General features: G+C 53.2%; 1 protein-coding gene across 1 annotated transcript; it reads left to right on the top strand.

Annotated features, from left to right (window-relative positions):
• Positions 1-9448: 9448 nt before the first annotated feature.
• Positions 9449-21055, top strand: SPSB1 (splA/ryanodine receptor domain and SOCS box containing 1). The gene is made up of 2 exons (XM_069545769.1): positions 9449-10278; positions 19014-21055. The coding sequence occupies exons 1-2, from the start codon at positions 9585-9587 to the stop codon at positions 19139-19141; spliced, it is 822 nt and encodes a 273-aa protein (XP_069401870.1). The 5' UTR covers positions 9449-9584; the 3' UTR covers positions 19142-21055.
• Positions 21056-21660: the final 605 nt, after the last annotated feature.

Genomic DNA, 21660 nt, shown 5'->3' with positions numbered 1-21660 from the left:
TTGGCATCCTGTTGAGTTCCGTGAAATCTCATCCAGGGAACCATGACTAGGTTGCACTAGGAGACGCACTGCCCCATTCCTTTTAGAATCTTGCTGCCCAAGTTCACTGGCTGTGGTCCATTCAAGGTCCAGTGGACAAACCTTCAGCCCAGTGAGTGCAGAAACTTGTGAGCGCCGAAACTTGTGAGCGCCTTCAGACCCCACAGTTCCAACAGCAGGAAGCCTGATGGTAGGTTACTTTCACATTGGATTTTCTTCTTCTAAAAATAGACAGTGGGGTGGGAGGTTCTGAGGTCCAAGATTTTGAGGGCAATGAGAGGAGAGGTGGCTGTGAACTAAATGGGAAGACACACAGGAATTCCCTGGCAGTCCAGTAATTAGGACTCCTTCCAATGCTTCCTTTGCAGGGGGCATGAGTTTGATCCTTGGTTAGGGAACTAAGATCCCACAGTCATGTGACACACCCCCAAAAAAGAAAAGTTACCAAAATTGTGATAATGGAATATTACATAGCTACTAAAGCATAAAGTTGATGTAGGCTGGAGCTAATATATTATGACTTAGAAAAAGCAATTTGGGTGTAATGTGTGTGGTGTGATCCTTTGCTGTGAGTGGACAGTCCCTGTATCTGTGCTACAGTAAGAGGGTGATATTTTATTTCTCTGTGATTTCTTATGAGCTTATGTGGACTTCCCTGGTAGCTCAACTAGTAAAGAATCTGCCTGCGATGCAGGACACCCTGGTTCAATTCCTGGGACAGGAAGATGCCCTGGAGAAGGGATAGGCTACCCACTCCAGAATTCTTGGGCTTCTCTGGTGGCTCAGGTGGTAAAGAATCTGCCTCCAGTGTGGGAGACCTGGGTTCAATCCTTGGGTTGGGAAGATCCCTTGGAGAAGGAATGACTACCCACTCCAGGATTCTGGCCTGGAGAATTCCATGGACAGAGGAGCCTGGCAGGCTACAGTCCATGGGATTACAAAGAGTCTGACATGACTGAGCTACTTTCAAAAAAAAAAACGAGCATACATAACACTTGAAATATTTCAAATCAGGACAGAACAAGAAATTTTTAAAAATGATAGTCATCAGTCCAAGCTTGTCAGTTTTCAATGTGGATTTGAGATTGCAAAATCTTGAGCTGTAATTCCTTTAAACTAGCAGTGTCCTAATCTCTGGAGGGCTCATTAGAATGCCAACCCCAGCCCCAGCATGCCTGATTCAGGAGATTAGGGTGGGGCCCAAGCATTTGCTGTCTCTAAGGATGACACTGATCTATTGATCCAGGGACCCTGCTTTGAACCTGTGGCTTCCCTGGTGGCTCAGAGTCTGCCTGCAATGAAGGAAACGTGAGTTCATTCCCTGGGTCAGGAAGATCCCCAGAGAAGGGAATGGCAACACAATCCGGTATTCTTGCTTGGAGAATTCCATGGACAGAAGAGCCTGGTGGGGTACAGTCCATGGGGTCACAAAAGAGTTGGACACAACTTAGCGACTAAAGAACAGTCTTCTTAAAGGGAGGTAGGAGAAGGCAGGGAGTGACATGTATTAAATACCTACTGTGTACCCCCAATGCTATGTAAAGTGCTTTAGCTAAGCCGAATGCCACTCTTCCCCCTCCTTTTACACCCGAGGTGGTTTGAGAGCATCACCTGAGCCTACAGATGGGATAAGCAAACACAGGCCCCTCTAGCTCTCAGCAGCCAACCTCTCAAATCTCTCTGGGAACTGATTCCTCTCTCAGCCTCACATCTCTCCTTGGTCTCCCTCCTGCTTATTCCTCCAGGAGGGACATGGGGTGACCTATGGGGCCACTCTCTGAGGTGACCTTTCCCAGTTGGCACGTCCCATTGGAAGAGGCCAGAGTGTCACCTGCTTGCACTCAGGTCTCTAGGCCCTAGAGCCTGGACGTGGTCAGGCTTCACTCTGGGGTTACCGATGCAGGCGAGTGGAGTTGCCCTAGGCCTCGTCACAGGCCACACGGAGCTAGAGTGAACAGGTGAGCGTGTGTGCTGCAGGCAGCCGGTGCAGAGAGGACCCTTGTTTTCCCGGGGAGCCTTGTCCCGGCGCTCACCTGGGGAAAGGCGAACCCCACCTCTCTTGAGGCTGGAGCACACTCCCTGGGACCAGCAGTCCACCGGGGTTTGTGGGCTTCTGCCACCAGCCAGGGTAAGGCAAGGAGGGACCCGCATCCCTAAACCTTCCCCCTTGGGCCCCCGTAGGCTCTCCCCTGGGAAGTGGCTGTGACATTGTCCTTCACGCTCCCTTCCTGCCCCCTTCCCACGGACACCCCTCCCCCGTCCAGTTCCTGCATGGCCCGGGCAGACCCAGTGTGACGGACCGCCCAGCCTGAGTGACATGGGGAGCCCCACCATCCAGACTTCCTCCCCGCTGGGCATCTGCTGCTGTCTCGGAAATCTTTCTGGAAGGTCACCGTGTGTCATTGTCACTCAGCTCCCTCCCAGGAGCAGAGCTGCTCATGTGAACAGAGCCGTTGTCATCATAACCTCGACTCGGCTGCAGCCGTGACTTTTTTTTTTCATGATTTTTGGTCTCTGAATGAATGTGAATGTTGTTTCCCAGAGGCCAGGCTCAACTGATTCGAGCCCTTTCTGAAAGTGCCATGAGTAATCTGGGTCCTTCCGTAGGTGTTTACGGCAGGTGCATCTTTTGGTCTTTTGAGGTCAGAGGCTAGAGCTCCAGCCCGTGTGGGATTTTTCTCTCCAGAACCACTCAACAGAACTTTCCAGAAAGGTCCAATCCTTTTCATTGATTCTGGGGGCAGACGCTGACTTTTCTAGTCCTGCTTGAGCAAGAAGACAGCTTTCCTGGATATTCCTGGGTGTCTCTCCTCAAGGCTATAGGTGCACGGAGTAGAGGTGGTGATGGCCACATAACATGGCTTTTGTCCTGCAATTGGTGGCACCTTGGCCCAGGCTCTGTGGTCAGGCTTGCACGGAGCACACCCTCCCTGGGTGCTCCCACCACCGAAGCGTGTTCTTGAGCCCTTACTCACGAAGCACAAACCCCAGTTAGCAGACAGAGCGTGGCAGCCACTCAGCCTGGCTGCAGAAGCTGTGTCCTGATCTAATAGCCCATTGCTCAGGCCTCCTTCTCTTGCAAAATCCTTGGCTGCAACCAGTGCTGTGTGAGGTGGGGAGGCGGAGGGAGGGAGCTTATTTGATCTGCAGGTGAAAGGAGGCTTTATAAATAGGTCACCTTGTTCCACATCCTGAATTTTATTCTTTCCCCATCACGTGTTGAAACAATGGTTTTACTGTTCTGGGGGCAGTCGGACGCACTGAGGGGGAACTGAGCTGAAAGCGAGGTTGGGTGTTCACCTGCCATGACACAGTGACCGCCTCTGTGTGTCCCCTGCCTCCCCACCCCGTCCCATCCATTTGTCACCTATCACCTTGGACGTGTCTCCAACAGAGGGTATTGCTCGCTCAACAAACATTTTTTGTCTTTAACAACGAAACAAAAGGGTAATTTTTAGCAGTTCCAATTGACCCGAAAGTGCTTTTTTGGAAGGCGGAACTGCGGAGTTGCTGATTTAATTGAAGGGACAGTGTCGTGTTCCCAGCAGGTGCTGAGGGCACTGTCCCAGCTGCATCAAGGTTGGTGGCCTTGCCCCTCTCCAGCCTCTGCCCCCTGGAGGTCCTCCTTCCTCATCCCCCAACCTGGCCTTGGCAGAGCACAGAACCCCGTATAGCCACCATGGCTGGGTCTCCCATCTGAGGATGGCACAGGTCTTTTCTTGTTTGGAGCCCGTGGAGACAAATTGTTGGTTTTCAGCCGCTCGGTCGTGTCTGACTCTTTGCAACCCCATGGACTGCAGCATGCCAGGCTTCCCTGTCCTTCAGTATCTCCCAGAGTTTGTTCAAACTCATGTCCATTGAGTCAGTGATGCCTTCCAACTGTCTCATTTTCTGTTGCCTCTTCTTCTCCTGCCTTCAATCTTTCCCAGCTTCAAGGTCTTTTCCAATGAGTCAGCTCTTCGCATCAGGTGGTCAAAGTATTGAAGCTTCAGCTTCAGCATCAGTCCTTCCAATGAATATTCAGAGTTTATTTCCTTTAGGATTAACAAATAGCTACCCCAGTTTTTCTGGGAAAAAATAAAATTCGAGATGTAAAAGCAGTGCAATTAGAAGTCTTGGGAAAACTTAGTGTAGAAATACTGTCCTCTTTTGGGGGGGATGGCTCCAGAGCTATAACTGGGAATTCTTGTCCTGTATTTTAAATGCCCTGCTGTCTCCTTCATGTATATCTTCCTGGGTAAATTAAGCATTTACCCTGTGCTTGCTTTATAAGAAATGACACACATGGAAAGACTTTAGGAGTTGCTTTGGGAACAACTTGCTCTTGCGAATGTAGTGTGTTAAATCAGTATTTGTCCACCTTTTTATTCTTTTTTGTGTGCTTAAACATGCTTTTCATTGCAAAACAGAATACATGCATTGAATTTTTTTTCAATTCAAAGAGTCCTTAAAGTTAATGCATCCCACCCCCACATTCCAGGATTAACTGTTGTGACAGTTTTGGTGTTTATTCTTCTAGACCTTTCTCTATGCCTACAGACAAACGTGCAGAGATAGCATTAAAAATTCTGTTCTTACAAACACCAGTTCGTGCTCAGCATGTTTTTCTCCAATTGTTTTTTAAAATATAACAGTGTCATGTTACATGTTACATTAAGTCAGCACATCTGAGGGGCCACCTCCTTCTCTCCACAGCTACTGGAGTTTATGGTGCAATGGGCATCTTTGCCCACATGTCCCTGTGCAGGCCTGTAGCATTTCACAAACAAGACCCCTGGAAGAGTGGTCAGTGGGTGATTGCAGCATGTTTTACACCTGACTGGAGACTGTTACGTGGCACCTATATGCCGAGAAGCATGTCCCAGGTGGAGTCTGTCTGTCTGGGATACATGCCCACACCTGTATGCAAACAGCCTTTTCCCCACATCTTCTCCTGTTCCTTGTGCCTCCCACAAGGCTCACTGGTCCCTCTGTCACCGATAGAAGCCTGTTAGCATTACTTTCCTCTTGCATAGTGAAAACCGTGGGTGTATCCAACAGGTGTTCTCAACCACGTGTGCCCAGGAGACAGATATCAGTGTGCCCTTCCCTCCCGCTTCAGAGAGGATTGCTGCCTTAGATCAGTAAAGGCTGGGTACCCTTCCCCCGGCCCAGGTCCTGGATTCCCAGACAGTGGGCTTCAGAGATGCTTCTGACTCTTCCCCACTCACTGGGGGGGTCACTGTCCAGCTCTGGGCTTCCTTCCTGGCACGTCCTCCAATTCTGGATCTAGTTCCCCTGCCCTCTGAGAGCTGAGAGCCCACCTGGAGGAGCCCAAGAAGCTGGAGGGAAGGTGCTGTGTGAGGCTTTGGTCTTCCTCTCGGTGGAGAGCTGTGGCTCCCAGCAAATCCTCTCCAAAGCCAGGCTTTTGGATAGGAGTGCTGTTCCCCAGACTCTAAGCCAAGAGCACATAATTGGCTGCTGGTGGTGACAGTGGGCGGGGTTCATCCACTTAGCACTGGGGGTCCACCTGGAATTCCATTGTGAATGGGCAGCTCTGGTGGGTTCTTAGAGTCCCGGGCCACCCCGTCCCAGGAAAGATACTATGTGGAAGGCTTTTGCCTATTAGACTGTCCGAGACACATCCCCTTTCACAGTGAACCATAAGCTGACTTTTATCCCAGCAAGGATGATGGGTGTGGCATCAGGTGGGAGGGGCGTGTTCACAGTAGGTGGAAAACGTCCATCAAAGTCAACCACAGGGCTTTGAAGACATCCCTCCCCTCTGTTCCAGAGCTTTTTTTTTTTATGTTTATTTTTAATTTTTAAAAATATTTATTTATTTGGCTGTGTCGGATCTTTGTTGCAGCACTTGGGATCTTTAGTTGTGGCATGTGGGATCTTAGTTTCCTAACCAGGGATCAAACCCCAGCTCCCTGCACAGGGAATGTGGCGTCCTAGCCACTGGACCACCAGGGAAGTCCCTATCTCAGAACCTTTTATCTCATTCACTCTCCTGAAAGTAAATGCAGACTCCATGAAGCCTTGCCAGGCTTCTAGTGTGGCGTGTGTGTGTGTGTGTGTGTGTGTGTGTGTGTGTGTGAGCTGTATCCCTCTGTGTCCCTCCTCAGGGGAAAGCGAGGGCATCTGCAGTGCCAGTGTGTGAATCGCAGTGTCCCCGCCTGTGACTGTGACTGCACACTGCTCCTGCTTTCCCCACGCCCACCCCCATACCCCCCAGGCTATGAGAGGAGATGGAACCTTCACAACCACGTGCTCTGCTGTGATCCTGGGGATGGTCTTTCCTCTTCGACACCCACCTTACAGAAGAGCAAACTGAGGCTCAGAAAAGCGTCAGATGAATCTCAGGCAGAGGGCTGAAGATTCGAAGCCGCAGGAGCAGGGCTGGCAGAGGAATGATGCAGAGTCTGGAGGCGAGGATGGGAAGGAGCCTGGGGGGAGCACCCTGGCAGGCCATAGTCCCAAAAAAGAGGGCTAGTGGGTCCCTGAGGCCACATTTGAAGGTAGACAGGAGATGGAGAGCAGGCAGGTGGCTGACTCAGACAGACAGCTGACCAGCCGCTGAGAGGTTACGCTGTCTTTTCTGACCCCTCGTTCTGGGGCTGGGCTGACCTTGCTGCCACACGATTCCTCCCAGCAAACATCTCGTGCTTTCCTGCTGCCGTGATCCGTGTGTGGGGTTGGCCGACTACCTCCTGGTCTGCTCTTGTAAATAAAGATTTATTGGAGCTCAGCCAGGCTTCTTTATTTATGTGTTGTCTGTGGCTGCTCTCAGGCGACAAGGCAGAGCTGAGGAGTTGCACAGAGACTCTTGGGCCCACAAAGCCTAAAGCATTTACCAGCTCTCCCTTGACAGAGAGTTTGCTGATCCTGGTCCAGCTGTGTTGTTCAATCACTCAGTCGTGTCCGACTCTTTGCGGCCCCATGGACTGCAGCACTCCAGGCTTCCCTGGCCTTCACCATCTCCCCGAGCTTGCTCAAACTCATGTCGATTGAGTCAGTGATGCCATCCAACCATCTCATCCTCTGTGTCCCCTTCTCCTCCTGTCCTCAATCTTTCCCAGCATCAAGGTCTTTTCTAGTCATTCAGCTCTTGGCATCAGGTGGCCAGAGTATTGGAGCTTCAGCTTCGACATCCGTCCTTCCAATGAATATTCAGGGTTGATTTCCTTTAGGACTGACTGGTTTGATCCAGCTACAGTAGGGGTTGCATGTGTGCACAGGCCCAGATGTACTAGCCCACGAGCTCCCTCTGTCCCTCTCTACCCCTCTCCCCCGACCACCCTATCAACCCTTCCCTCTCTCCACCTCTGACTTGACCTCAACCTCCTTGCTGTGGTCCTTTTCCATTCCCACTCATTTCTCCCCAGGTATTTTAAATTAATGTGTTGGAAGGACTTTCCCACCACCACCCTTCCTTCCCAGGTCTCCTCTCCCCCAACCCCATCCCTAGCCTCCTCCTCATTCTCTCCACCTGCTCTCACGGGTAGGCTGAGGTGGGATCTTTGACCCCATGAGATTGAGGGAGAGAGGCCCTTCCTGCTATGAGGCTTGAGCCAGCTAACAAGAGGGTGATAGGCTGGAGGGTGAGAAGAGTAACCTGCTTACTGAGATAAGGAGGTCCAAGCACTCCTACATGGGCACTTCCCAAGAGCCTGCCTCCCAGGACCCCTGGCCGCCTTGAGGATGGGGCAGCTCTGGGGATCTTCTCCCAGCTGATGAGAGGAAGACAGCTCCAGGGCAGCCAGAGACCAGATCGGAAGCCAGTCTCACTGCAGATCCCTCCCGTCCTCCTGGTCCTGTGGGTCCCTGGGTGCCCGGTGGGGAGGCCAGTGGTCCCAGGTCGCCAGATCTTCTGCAGCCAGTCCCTGCCCTCATCCCCTGGCAGACACTTCATCTTGCACCTCAGAGGGAAAATGACACGCCAACTGCAGCCCCACACTGGGCTCCCTTGTGTTGTCCTTGTCCCAGGCACCATCTTGCTCGTGGGAACAAGTGACCCTGTGACGCTTCTCCAGCAGCCAGGCACCCATGGCCTCTTGCCCAGCTCTTCTGTGTCCTCGTTTAGTCCTGTTTATGTAGCCAGGAGTCTGCCTGCTCCCTTGTCTGGTCAGTCCTGGGAGAGCGTGAGAGCATGCATGCTCAGCCATGTCCGACTCTGTGACCCCCATCTACTGTAGCCCACCAGGCTCCTCCATCTATGGGATTCTCCAGGCAAGAATACTGGAGTGGGTTTCCATGTCTTCCTCCAGGGGATCTTTCCTACCCATGGGTCGAACCCATGTCTCTTGCATCTCCTGCACTGGCAGGTGGATTCTTTACCACTGAGTCACCTGGGAAGCCAGTCCTTGGAGCGTATCCCCCGAACTAGGCAGCCAAGAGTCCCTCCCATGGACCAGGGGAGTGGGAGGTAGGGGTTGTGATGGCAGGAAGCACCCTCTCTCTTGAATGAGGCTCAGGAAAACAAAACAGCTCATGATTTCCCCTTCCTCAAGGTGGACATGGGGACTGGAGTGGGGGTGGTGACCAGAGTCCTATCTGTCCCACATTTCAGCCCCTCCTCCCAGTGCTGCCGATGGAGAGGACAGACTCTCCCCTCCAGCCTGTGGCTCTGATCTCCCTTAAAGGACACAGGGATGTTGTAGCCTGGGCAGAAATGAGTCGTCTTGGAGACGGACTTCTTTCCCAGATGGGCTGTGGGGACTGGAGGAGCTAAACACTAGACATCAGTTGAAGAATGTGGGTGGGAGAGGATGGCTGTCTAAAGGTGGGTCCAGAACCACCCAGGGGTGGCAGTGAGGGCCCTGTACCCACCTGATTCTGGGCCAGCTAGGTGGGGGCATTGCTGGAGCCACTGGAGCCACTGAGTCAGGAGTTTTATGCCCACCCTGGGGTTCCCTTTCCTAGTGTGAACTGGTGGTACATCCTCGGAGGTGGCTGTGCTGGAAGAGAGAGGAGGGACTGGGAATCAGCATCTCAAACAGTTTCTGCTGCCACGCAGGGATTCAACTGCCCTCCAAACAGCAGGTGCTGGGAGTAAGCCTCCCATTGCTTTGACCAGAGAGGAGACGCCCACTGCCCTGAGCTGACCTTGGGATCAGGCCAACTTGGCTTTCTGCCCTGAGAAACAGTGGTGAGTTGGCGAGCCTCAGGCTGGACACCTGACACAGTTGGGCATAACACCTGCCCCCAAGCCCACCTCTCCACACAGACTTCCAGGTGCGCGGCCCCCTCCTTTATGCTAGCCTAGCTGCAGGACAGAGGGAGTGTCACTCAGTGCAGAAGCTCCGGTCTGCCTAGAATCAGATGTGATGGGAGGGACATGCCTGTATGATATATGAACCTAGTGGGTTTCTCCCCTTCTCTCTGCACCCCCAGCTCACCTCCCGTTTCTCCTTCCATCCCCTAGGCAGTACCGGATGCTCCGCATCACCTAGCGCCTCCCTTAGGAGTGCCATCCCAGCCTGATTGGAAACTGGAGAAGCGGCCCCGCCGTTGATGAGTTTGTCTTGGGCGTCGGTGACCAGGTGAAACGGGAGGCCGACATGGGGCAGAAGGTCACCGGAGGGATCAAGACGGTGGACATGAGGGACCCCACGTACCGGCCCTTGAAGCAGGAGCTCCAGGGTCTGGACTATTGCAAGCCCACCCGCCTGGACCTGCTGCTGGACATGCCTCCTGTGTCCTACGACGTCCAGCTGCTCCACTCCTGGAACAACAACGACCGCTCACTCAACGTCTTCGTGAAGGAGGACGATAAGCTCATCTTCCACCGGCATCCGGTGGCCCAGAGCACGGATGCCATCAGGGGCAAAGTCGGGTACACGCGTGGGCTGCACGTATGGCAGATCACCTGGGCCATGAGGCAGCGGGGCACCCACGCCGTGGTGGGGGTGGCAACAGCAGACGCCCCCCTGCACTCCGTGGGGTACACAACACTCGTGGGGAATAACCACGAGTCCTGGGGCTGGGACTTGGGGCGCAACCGGCTCTACCACGACGGCAAAAACCAGCCAAGCAAGACATACCCAGCCTTTCTGGAGCCGGACGAGACATTCATTGTCCCCGACTCCTTCCTGGTGGCCCTGGATATGGACGACGGGACCCTGAGCTTCATTGTGGATGGACAGTACATGGGAGTAGCTTTTCGGGGACTCAAGGGCAAAAAACTGTATCCTGTAGTGAGTGCCGTCTGGGGCCACTGTGAGATCCGCATGCGCTACTTGAATGGACTCGACCGTAAGTGTCCTTGGCTCTGTTATTGGTGTTGGTGTCCCTGGCCTCCCTGTGTCTTGCTGGTCTTGGCTGGGCCCAGCTAAAAATTTACAGTTGTTGCATTTAAATGTCTTTAAGTAGACACCCGAACTTTCAGATCCTCAGACTCTTGCCTTGCCTCTGATTAGATGGGATTTCTAGCTAGAGTCTGCAGATTGCATGGCAGCACCTCATGGCTGGATGGCAGATGGATGGATGGATGAATAAGTAAAGGAGTGCATGGGGGGGTGCACGGGGGGTTGAGTAGATGGGTGGGTGGATGAATGGTTGAATGAATGAAAGGATCAGTGGATGGACTTTGACAGATGTGGTTTGTTTCTGGTTGACCTGCATCCAGGTTTGATCTGCAGTTGATCACCTTCTAGCACAGTAACCATCATATTATTGAGCTGGGCTTTGCGTCCTGGGGGTACTAGGGCTGCCCACACAGTGAAAGCCAGCGACCTCTCATTCATTTGACAGCAGATGCCCCCTGTACTCCATGGGGTACACATGTTTCTCTTTGGAGCCCTCCGCTGCCCATCTTTCCCTTGCTGCCCCTGGCAGGCTCTGACAGGGTGAGGGCAGTGAGCCCACAGCCGGGTGGGGTGTCCACCTCACCTGTGTAGCCCAGCACTGTAAGTCCTCCTGGTACTCCTGGCAGGTGTGCATCCAGCAGGTAACCTCCCTGAGGAAGTTACCCAGACCTGGTCTAGGGAACCAGCAGGGCAAGTTCTGTGAGTCTGTCTCTCCACGAGTCAGGCTAGAAGGTTCACAGCCACATTTACCCTATGCAGGGATGGGAAGGGATTGGGAGCCCGGGACCCAGGGTCTCAGGGGACCCTGGCCTGTAGTCCTGCTTATCTCTTCCTAGTAGAGAGTGGCCACAGCCCCAGGGAGTTCCATGCCATCCCCCTTTTTTTGTGACATTTATTTATTTGGCTGCACTGGGCCTTGGTTGTGGCATGTGGCGTCTTCAGTCTTCGTTGCAGCGTGTGGAATCTCTAGTTGCAGCATGCGAACTCTTAGTTGCAGCATGTGGGATCTAGTTCCCTGACCAGGCATTGAACCCTGCCTCCAAGCATTAGGAGCTCAGGGTCTTAGCCACTGGACCACAGGGAAGTCCTTTAATGCCTGCTCTGTGCAGACAGATGAGTGAACTGTTGGGTCCAGGCTTCTGAGACTTGGTCTCTCCAAGAACAGGGCAGCCCTGGCCCCTCTGGAAACAGGTCCATCAGTGCCGATGCCGGGAGTGCACGGCTTCACTGCTCACATTCCCAGCTCCGGGACAGAACACAGACCTCAGAGCGGCCAGGAGGGGCCTGTTCCCCCATGGTGAATCAGGGCATGCACGAACAGAACTGTTTCCCTGCCGAGTCAGGACAAGGCTCGATGGTGGTTCTGCCAAAGCAGTCCTGGAGGCCCAGACGGGTATGATCGGTCAATGCCCTGTCAGCTCTGCATTAGATGGGAGGTCAGATGTCTTTGCAATTTTTCTTGTTTGGGAAACTTAAAGGGATGGAGGTGGAGGGGAATAGCATGGGTATGTGTTATGAGAAGCCCACCCCTGAGCTGGACCCAGGGTAGAGGAGGGAGACTGGAAGTGCCCAGAGGCTTGAGCCCCCTCCACACTCTTGGTGTCTGATGAGGACACTCCTCTGTCCCCACCATAATGCCAGGCAGTGCCAGGGCCCCGTTGGCTACTTGCCTTCTACTCTCCTAATCAGACATGAATGGGCCCCATTCTGCACTGCTGGCTGGCTTAGGAGGATCCAGATGGGAAACCTGTGAGGGTAAGGCAGCAACTCCAGCCGCTGCAGGGTGTTTGATCTTATGTCCTAGAAGGGTCACTTTGGCTGCTGTGTAGAAATGGAGGGGCCACCAGGAGGCCAGGGAGGAGCCCTGATGGTTGTCCAGAGGAAAGGTGGGGGTGGGGACGAGGGCCAGGGTGGGCACCGTGGACGTGGGGAAGTGACATTTGTGATGCTCATTCAGCATGTCACAGTGACTCTGCAGGTCTGGAGACAGGACAGTGGTCAGTGGAGTTGGAGCTGAAAGCTCTAACCCTGGATGAGGTCACCAAGGAAAGGAAGGAGGAGAGGGCTGAGGCTCAGCCCTGGGGCGAGTCATTGTTTAGGGTGGATGACGAGGAAGGAAAAGTGGAGTAGCTGAGGGGCTGGGGGGAGGAGGAGTGTTCTGGACACCAAATGAAAAAAAGGACAAAGTCATGCCAAGTCAAGTACCCTCAGCCAAGTCAAGTACACTCAGCCAAGTCAAGTACACTCAAGACTTGTCCATCAGCTTTGGCGGTGAGGCGATCGCTGGTGACCCTGACGAGGGTCATCTGGATAGGGTGGGTTCAAGAGCCTGAGGAAGAGGCTGGTGTAGAGAGGAGGGTGGTGTGGTTATTTCCTGGGAGAACAAATGACCAGAACAAATGACAGCCAACTGGGAGGCTTAAAGTAACAGATGTTTCATCTCAGTTCAGGAGGCCAGGTATCTGAAACCAAGGTGTGGGCAGGGTCAGCTCCTTCTTAGGGCTGAGAGTCTGTCCTGTCCCAGCACGCCTTGGTCTATGGACGCATCACCCAGTCTCTGCCTCCGCGGTCATGTGGCCTCTGGCTGTGACCTCTTCTTATAAGGACAGGGTTCATCCGACTCCAGGATGTGTGAGTGCTCACTCAGTCGTGTCCGACTGTTTGTGACTTTATGGACTGTAGTAGCCCACCAGGCTCCTCTGTCCATGGGATTTTCCAGGCAAGAATACTGGGGTGGGTTGCCATGCCCTCCTCCAGGGGAGCTTTCCGACCCAGGGATAGAACCCAAGTCTCCTGTGGCAGGGATAGAACCCAAGTCTCCTGTAGGCAGATTCTTTACCGCTGAGCCACCAGGGAAGCCTTACCCCAATGTGATCTCATGTTAACCAGTTACATCTCCAAAGACCCTGTTTCCAATAGGGTCACATTCTGAGGTTTTCAGATGGACTTGAATTTGGTGGGAGGGGTGCTGTCCCACCCACATTTCCTTCCCCTCCCTGGGCTGCTGCCTTCGGGGGAAGATGAGGCAGTAAGAGACAGAGCCCAGAGTTCAGATGGTGGATATCTGTCAGGTGAGGTCAAAGGGCACCCAAGTCCCCTGCCCAGGAGGGTTTGCTTTACTCCCCAAGGCAGCTGAGGAAGAAGAGATGTCAGTCCACCCAGGGAACAAGGTGTGACAGGCAGAAGCCCTGGCCACGTCTGACCAGATACATCTTCTTGGTGTCAGGCCTGGACTGGGCTCTACAGCCTTCGAGCAGTCTTACTGCTCCCTGGGTCGTCTGGAAAGTCCACTCCCTCCTCCTCCACCCAGTCCCACTTCACCCGGCTGCCTGGTGCTGACCTCAGCAGGGAGCAGCTGTTTGCAGAGCAGGTCAGCCAGAGTTGTCAGAGTCCTGTGCACCCCCTCCCCCGCCTCACCCCACCCTGGGTGCTGCAGTGGGCATTTTGTCCTCCTAGTCTGCCTTCCCCCAAACGCCAGGTGGACCCTCCCTGGAAGAGTCCCTGCCCCAGTGCTGGGACCCTGGGCTGAGCTGGCCTGGACAGGGCCAGAGCAAAGGCTGTGTGTCCTTGCTTGACTTCCACCACTGTCCAACCACCTCTGATCACAGACCACTTGTTCTGACTCTTCCTTGGGGCTCAAGGTCTCTGGGGCTGAGGCTGCAACCAGAGGGGCTGCTGTGTCATCTTGCTCTTTTCTGGGAAGAAGGGGCAGCAATGGCCACTGAAGGGGGGAGACAGGGCCCAGCTTGGCTCCTAGGCCTGCCCACCCCACGCCCTGGAGATGCAGAAGGAAAGGCCTGTTTTTTTTTCAGCTGTGCTGTCTTCGTGGCTGTGAGGGCTTTCTCCAGTTGCAGTGAGCAGGGGCTACTCTCTAGTTTCGGTGCTTGGGCTTTTCATTGTGATGGTTTCTCTTGTTGCAGAACACGGGTTCCAGGTGGGCTTCAGCAGTTGCGACTCTAGAGCACAGGCTCAATAGTTGTGCTGCACAGGCTTAGTTTCTCTGCAGGATGTGGGATCTTCCTGGATTAGGGATCAAATCTGTGTCTCCTGCGCTGGCAGGTGGATTCTTCACCACTTACCCCAGGCCTATTTTTTTTTTTTAATATTTATTTGTTTGGCTGCACCAGGTCTTAGTTGTGACCTGTGGGATCTAGCTCCCTGACTAGGAATTGAACGTGGGCCCCCTGCATTGGGAGCATGAAGTCTTAGCCAGTGGACCACAGAGAAGTCCTAGGAAAGGCCTATTTTCAAGCAGCAGACCAGCTGCTACTCAAAGGAGAGTCCTCCTGCACCTCTCCCCCCAACTTTTAATGGCACCTCCCATTATGGAAGCATTTCCTTGCAGTTCAGCATTTTCAAATTCTTTTTTTGGTTCCCAGGACCTGGGAGCTGTGAAGGTGGCAGGTGGAAACGTCTCTGAACTGGGCACTTCCTGACTTGAGACATACATCCTTGACTTCACAGACCTAAAGTCCATTCACCACCCGTGGACTGGACACAGAACCAGGCTCTGGGGCTGCGGGTGGGCATCTCTTGGAGAACTAGGAGGTGACCCTGGCCATGCGTATTCAAATAGGCCACCAGGTGGTTGCTCGTCCTGGAGATGTGGATGTGGGCACGTGGCCTTGACCAGTTCCTTGTCCTTCTGCCCCCGGAAATAGCGCCGGCTTCACTTCCTGATTCCTGAGCCATACTCCATGCAGATGGAGCCAGATTCAGACCCTACAGCCTGGCACTCCCCACCCTGGGCAAAAGGACTGAGGTCGGGAAGACCTTCTGGGTCCTGGTAGTGACCAACCAGAGTCTGTGGGACAGATGTTTTTCCTGGCATGATGTCCACGTCTATCTCTGGAGCTTTGTGTTCGGTTTCTGCAATCAGACCAGGACCCCGGGCATCACAGTCTTGCCTTCTGCAAAATCAGCAGTGGGTGGGGTGGGGGTGAGGATGACCTGCTGTTTAGAAACATTTCTTCCTGAGGGTGTTTATGAGCTGACTTGATACCCATTTAGCCAAGAGGTAGGGATGGGAACTCCTTCTCAGCCCTTCCCACTGCCCAGCAGTCTCTCCATCATAGTCAGTGGTTTGCGAAGCTTTCTCAAGTGCCTTCAGACATGAGGGGAAGCTCCTCGGGCTGAGCCACATCCTTGAAGGAGGCAGTGCTGGAGGAGGATGGAGGAGAATTTCTGAGTGGAAGCATGCGTGCTCAGTTGCTTAGTCATGTCTGATTCTTTGCAACCCCATCAACTGTAGCCCACTAGGCTCCTCTGTCCTTGGGATTCTCCAGGCCAGAATACTGGAGAGGGTTGCCATTTCCTTCTCCAGGCGACCTTCCTGACCCTGAGATTGAAGCTGTGTCTCCAACATCTCCTGCATTGGCAGGCGGATGCTTTACCACTGCGCCTCCTGGGAAACCCTCTGAGTGGAGGAGAGGAGCCCAATTCCCCACTCAAAGGCTCAGAGGACCACTCGCTCCTCATCCTGGCATTGCTGGCCTTCAGGAGCTCGGCCAGTGGGACTCTGGGGAGCATCTGGTCCAGACCCCTCGTCTTGCATCTGGGGAAGCTGAGGCCTGGGGGAAGGGAGCCATTTGCTTGAGGTCAGGCTGCTATGCAGGTGAAGCTGAGGGGCCAGGTCTGGGGTCACCGAGGCAGGTCCAGTGAAGGAGACCAGGTCTCTGCAGACCAGCAGGTGGGATGACTCCATCCTGATCCACCAGGAGTCTGTGGGATCCTTGACCCAAACAGATGGAACATCGTTTAGTTAATCCTTCCTCCAGGAAAGGCCCTGATTCGAAGCTTTCCATGAAAAACATCTACCACTTCCATCCTGTCTCCTGGGCTTCCCCGGTGGCTCAGACAGTAAAGAATCTGCCTACAATGTGGGAGACCTGGGTTCACTTCCTGAGTTGGGAAGATCCCGTGGAGGAGGGCATGGCAACCCAGTGCAGTATTCTTGCCTGGAGAATTCCATGGACGGAGGAGCCTGGCAGTGTGGCTGCATGGGGTCTCAGAGAGTCAGACATGACTGAGCAACTGACACTACTATGACTGTCCTGTCTCCTGGGACTGCCCAGGGGAGATAAAGAGCCATTGTTTGTCTTCTTTTAAAGCCTGGAATTTCATAAATGCCCTGTCAACACTAAGATGTATTCTTTTTTTAAATAACAGCTTCACTGTGATATAATTCACATGCCATGCAATTCACCCATTAAATTGCACCGTGCGGTGACCTCTAGCTACTAACAGCTGTGTAGCCACTGGTGTGGTCTTAGAACACTTTCATCATCACCAAAGGGAACCCCTACTCAGTCATTCCCTATTTCCCCAAAAACCACCAGCCTTAGGATTTGGTCTTCAATCACTGAATTTTTATTTATTTATTTACATTTTGGGCCACACAGTGCACAGTTTGCCAGATCTTAGTTCCCTGACCAGGGATTGATCCCAAGCCCTCGGTAGCATAAGCACCAAGTCTTAACCACTAGTATGTGATGTATGTGAAAGTCACAGCCGTGTCCAATTCTTTGTGACCCCATGGATTATATAGTCCATGGAATTCTCCAGGCCAGCATACTGGAGTGGGTAGCCTTTCCCTTCTCCAGGGGATCTTCCCAACCCGGGGATCAAACCCAGATCTCCTGCACTGCAGGTGGATTCTTTACCAGCTGAGCCACAAGGGAAGCCCAAGAATACTGGAGTGGGTAGCCTATCCCTTCTCTAGCGGATCTTCCTAGCCCAGGAATTGAACTGGACCACCAGGGAATTCCCAATGACTGAATTTTTAAATATTCTTTTTAATATTCTGAGACACACTGGTGAATATTAAAGAACTTTCATCTACTTTTTAATTGGTGGAATGGGATCTCAAGGGAAATGCTGGGGTTTTCTCAGTTTTTTGGTTTGACCTTTTGTTTTGTTTACAAGGAGGTTTGGAGAGGCTGTGGACGAGGTCACAGATCCACTCACTTCAGCTCTTTGTGCATCCAGGACCCCCTGGTGGGGGGAGAGACCCCCCCCCCCCCACCGCCCCAGCCGTTCACGTGTGCTCACCTGTACCTGGCTTCATGGGTGAGAGCAAGGAGGAGTCATCCAGGCATGGGGGGAGAGGAGATGAGCAGAGCCCATGACAACTCAGCAGCCTCTGGGGCCTTGGAGGGCATGACTTTCTGGTTCCTTCTGGAGCAGAGGGTTTATCTGAGATGCAGGCTGTGTGGAGCCTCTCTTGCAGGAAGCTAGGTCTTAGGCCCTCCCAGGGACACGAGGGCAGAGGTGCCCTTGCAGGCTGCTGCCAGAAGCCCCTTGGGATTCAGGTTCCTGACGCAGCTCTACCATGAACTGGGCCCCGACTGCAGGGGTTTGGATCCCAGCCTGTAATCCTGGCGCTTCGGTCCCCTCTGCACCTGAGTGCCCTCAGCTGTAAAATGGAGAGGAGAACCATCCCTGTGAGCAGTCGGGTTAGCACAGAATGATTCTCCTCCTGAAAGACCGAGTAGGGTCTGAGACTGGATATATGCAGGGGAGAGCCCATGAAGAGGGCCTCAAGTTCAGTGGCTTAGAGCTAACCCTGATCCTAACCCTTGATCCTTGTCCTGCCAGTGGTGTGGCCCTGGGAAAGTTATTTGGACTCTTATCCCTCAGTTTAGCCACTCCAGTGTTCTTGCCTGGAGAATCCCAGGGACGGGGGAGCCTGGTGGGCTGCCATCTATGGGGTCACACAGAGTCGGACACAACTGAAGTGACTTAGCAGCAGCAGCATCCCTCAGTTTCCTCATCAGTAAAATGGGGATGATGATCATGGTATGTATCTCCCTGTGATTATTAAATCATTCATAACAGACCATCATGGGGATTAAACGAGGGCTTACACGGGGGCCTGGCCCAGTGAGTTTTCTGTGTTGCTGCTGCTGCTGCTAAGTCGCTTCAGTTGTGTCCGATTCTGTGCAACCCCATAGACAGCAGCCCACCAGGCTTCCCCCGTCCCTGGGATTCTCCAGGCAAGAACGCTGGAGTGGGTTGCCATTTCCTTCTCCAGTGCATGAAAGTGAAAAGTGAAAGTGAAGTCTCTCAATCGCGTCCGACTCTTCACGACCCCATGGACTGCAGCCCACCAGGCTCCTCCATCCATGGGATTTTCCAGGCAAGAGTACTGAAGTGGGGTGCCATTTCTTTCTCCTTTCTGTGTTAGCAATTAATAACTCATTTAAAAGGTAAAATGAGACAGAAATCAAACCAATATTGTAAAGCAATAATCAGTCAAAAATAAATAATTTTTTTTAAAAAAAGTTAAAATGAGGGAAACCTTTGGTGGTCCAGAGGTTAGGACCCCACGCTTTCACTACCGAGGGTCCAGGTTCCATCCCCTGGTTGGAGAACTAAGATCCCATAGGCCACTCTGCATGGCCAGAAAAAAAAAGTAAAAGGAGTTAATTTGTAGTTATCTGGGTATTAAAACTAGTATCAAAACTTCCATGGTGGTTCAGTGGCAGAGTCCAAGTTCCCAATGCAGTAGGGCCTGAGTTTGATCAACCAAGACCCTGTGCAGCCAAATAAATAGATCAATAAACATTTTTTTTAAAAACGTCTAGTATCAGTCAGTGATGCTATTGCTGCTGTTGTTGATGTTTGCTCTCAAACCAGCCAGAGCTGTACTAACAGACGTCCTCTCTCTCCTCATATCCGCAGCGGAGCCCTTACCGCTCATGGATCTCTGCCGTCGCTCGGTGCGCCTGGCCCTGGGGAAGGGGCGCCTGGGTGAGATCCACGCGCTGCCACTGCCCGCCTCCCTCAAGGCCTACCTCCTCTACCAGTGATGCTCCACCTGGGACCGCCATCACAACCCGCCCCCCCCAACCCGGTGCCAACTCACTGAGCCACCACAGCGCCACGAGCCTTGGACCGGCGTCCGAGGCGTGGGAGGAAGTCCCAACTTCCTTTTCATCCTCCCTGGCTGCCCCGCCGGACACAGACGGCTTTGGATACGGGCCCTTCTGCTCTCCTTCTGGACCTTGGCAGAAGTCCCCCGCATGCCGTATCACAGCCCCTCCTTGGAAAAAACACAGAGGATAAACTGCTGCCCTGAGCTCTGATCAGCTCTTGGGGTGGCCTGGGTGCTCCCCACACCTGCTGGGACCCCCCGGTGCCGAGAACAGATCCAAGGGGTGCGAAGAGGTGCTTAGATGAGGGCCAGCGCTGGCCCAGCAGGGCAGCCACAACGGGCGAAGCTCAGGATGTCAGAAGCTCACCATGGCCACCGAGGCAGAAACCAAAATGGGACCTTCCCTAGGCACATGAGCACCCAGCATCAGTCCTGGCTGCCGGTGCCTCCATACCCTGTATTTATTCTTTTAACAGTAACAAAAGCCATTTATTTATTCCATTTAGAAAGGACACTTTGTTCGGGTCACTTCTCTCTGGAGTGTTCTGTTGCTTTTCTTCCACCTGCCCCTTCCTGGGATGTGTGTGCCTCACCTGGCCCTTGCGCTGGGTCGTGTTTGTGATGTGTCCCCACGTGGGCACAGGGGACCTCTGTGTGGGCCCCTTGATCTACAGTTTCCAAGGGGCTCTGCTCCTGAGTGCCTGAGCGGGCCCCTGAAAGGGCACCTCACGTGCAATAATGAGTGTCTTAGGGACCTGCCTGCAAGGGTGGTGGCAGCTCCCTGCATCCCCCCAGACAGCCACTTGTCACTCAGGCTCATCCATTTTTGCACGTGGTTTTATTTTTTAGTCTTCTGTGGGGTTTTTTGGTGTGGGTTTGGTTTCATTTTCGCTTTCCTACCTGAGATTTGCCACGTGAATACTCGGAAGCTCTGGCTTCCCCTGTCGAGGACCTGCCGAAACAAGACAGGGGGATGAGTGGGTCTGAGAGGCCAGGGGCAGGGCAGGATTGGGGAAACCAGAGCAGAGTTGTGTGTCCTCGAAGCCAGTGCCTGTCTCCGCTTGGTGCCCCTGTCCGGGCTCTGGGCTGAAGTGGAGCAGCCTCAGTTCATCACGGTGCCCCTGAGCTGTGGGGTGGGGCAGGGTGGGGTGGGGCGGGCAGCCTGCAGCGGGGGGGAAGCACCCTCCCTTGCACAACTCCCCCACGTAGCAGACCCCAGCACCTGCCACCAAGTCACCTTTTCTTATGTCTTGAAGTCCACCCTCTTAGAATCTGCCTTCTGTTCATTTCTGTACAGGTACAATAGATGACTTTATTTGTTTAAAATGTTTAATATATATGCATATATATTTGTCCATAAAAATTATGTTTTAAACAGCTGCTGTAGGGTACCTTAAAAAAAAAAAAGTCTTCCAGTGGAGTATATTTTTTAAAGCACAAAATTGGTGCCAAGACTGGGTGAGGAATGTAAATTTCCCCTTGCTATTGGGAGGTTTGTTTTTCCCCCAGTGGGTGGGAGGAACCGAACCTGAGACGTTTAAAGACTGTCCTCACTCCTGTTTCAGGGTGGGCCATGTTCTGATGAATGTTATACATGAGAGGGTCTCATTAGACAGATCCCAGCCTTATCGCCTTGACCCAGTCGTCACCCACAGACGCTGGACAAACCCCTGGGCTCCTTGTCATCTCTCTGCACCCCCGACACCCCAGCTCCCCGAACCTCAGCCCCATCTGTCTTTCCTCTCAGCCCAGAGCCTTGTGGCCTGTACAGTTTTGAAACTCCTGTTCTATTTTATGATGGTTGATAATAGTCAGTAACCTAATAAAGGAAAGTTTATTACAATACAAAGGCGCTTTGGAGTCCCTCTTTGAGCTCTGTGCTGTGCTGTGCTTAGTCCCTTCAGTCATGTCCGACGCTTTGCGACCCCATGGACTGTAGCCTGCCAGGCTCCTCTGTCCATGGGATTCTCCAGGTGAAAATACTGGAGTGGGTTTCCATGCCCTCCTCCAGGAGATCTTCCCAAACTTTGATCTTTAGGGGAAGGGAAAGGGCATGACAAACCCCTCCCAGGTCCATGGTTTTCAACAACAGATAATGGGGTGATGCCCCAGAGCCCTTGGTGGAGGGTGGAGTGTCAACAGGGGTCCCAGATGGAGGAGGAGAATCCCAGAGGCATGATCCTAGAACATCCCCATCCTTTTCAGAAGTTCTTGAGCCTGTAGCTCAGAGTTAGGGACTCACTGAGCTAGTAGAAAGGATTCTGCACATCAGCAAGGACCCTTGGCTCATTGTTGAGCTGACTGTTGGCTTTTCAGAGTCCAAGCACTGGGCACTCAGCTAAAGGAGCTGGTCCTTCACCCATCTTTGCATCCCCAGTGCCAAGTGCACAGGAAGGCTGAATGAGCCCATTCTGCTAGCTGCTCCCCACTCCGCACCCCAGCGGAGAAGACAGG

Source organism: Ovis canadensis, chromosome 12 (genome assembly GCF_042477335.2).
Source record: "Ovis canadensis isolate MfBH-ARS-UI-01 breed Bighorn chromosome 12, ARS-UI_OviCan_v2, whole genome shotgun sequence".
Taxonomy (NCBI): Eukaryota; Metazoa; Chordata; class Mammalia; order Artiodactyla; family Bovidae; genus Ovis; species Ovis canadensis.
The sequence above is the reverse complement of the archived record's forward strand: the minus strand, read 5'-3'. Positions and strand labels throughout refer to the sequence as shown.

Excerpts from the sequence above, each read along its gene's own strand:
- SPSB1 (XM_069545769.1), top strand. The coding sequence starts at position 9,585 with ATGGGGCAGAAGGTCACCGGAGGGATCAAGACGGTGGACATGAGGGAC. Across the intron at positions 10,279-19,013 it reads CTACTTGAATGGACTCGACC|CGGAGCCCTTACCGCTCATG; the intron begins GTAAGTGTCCTT and ends TCATATCCGCAG.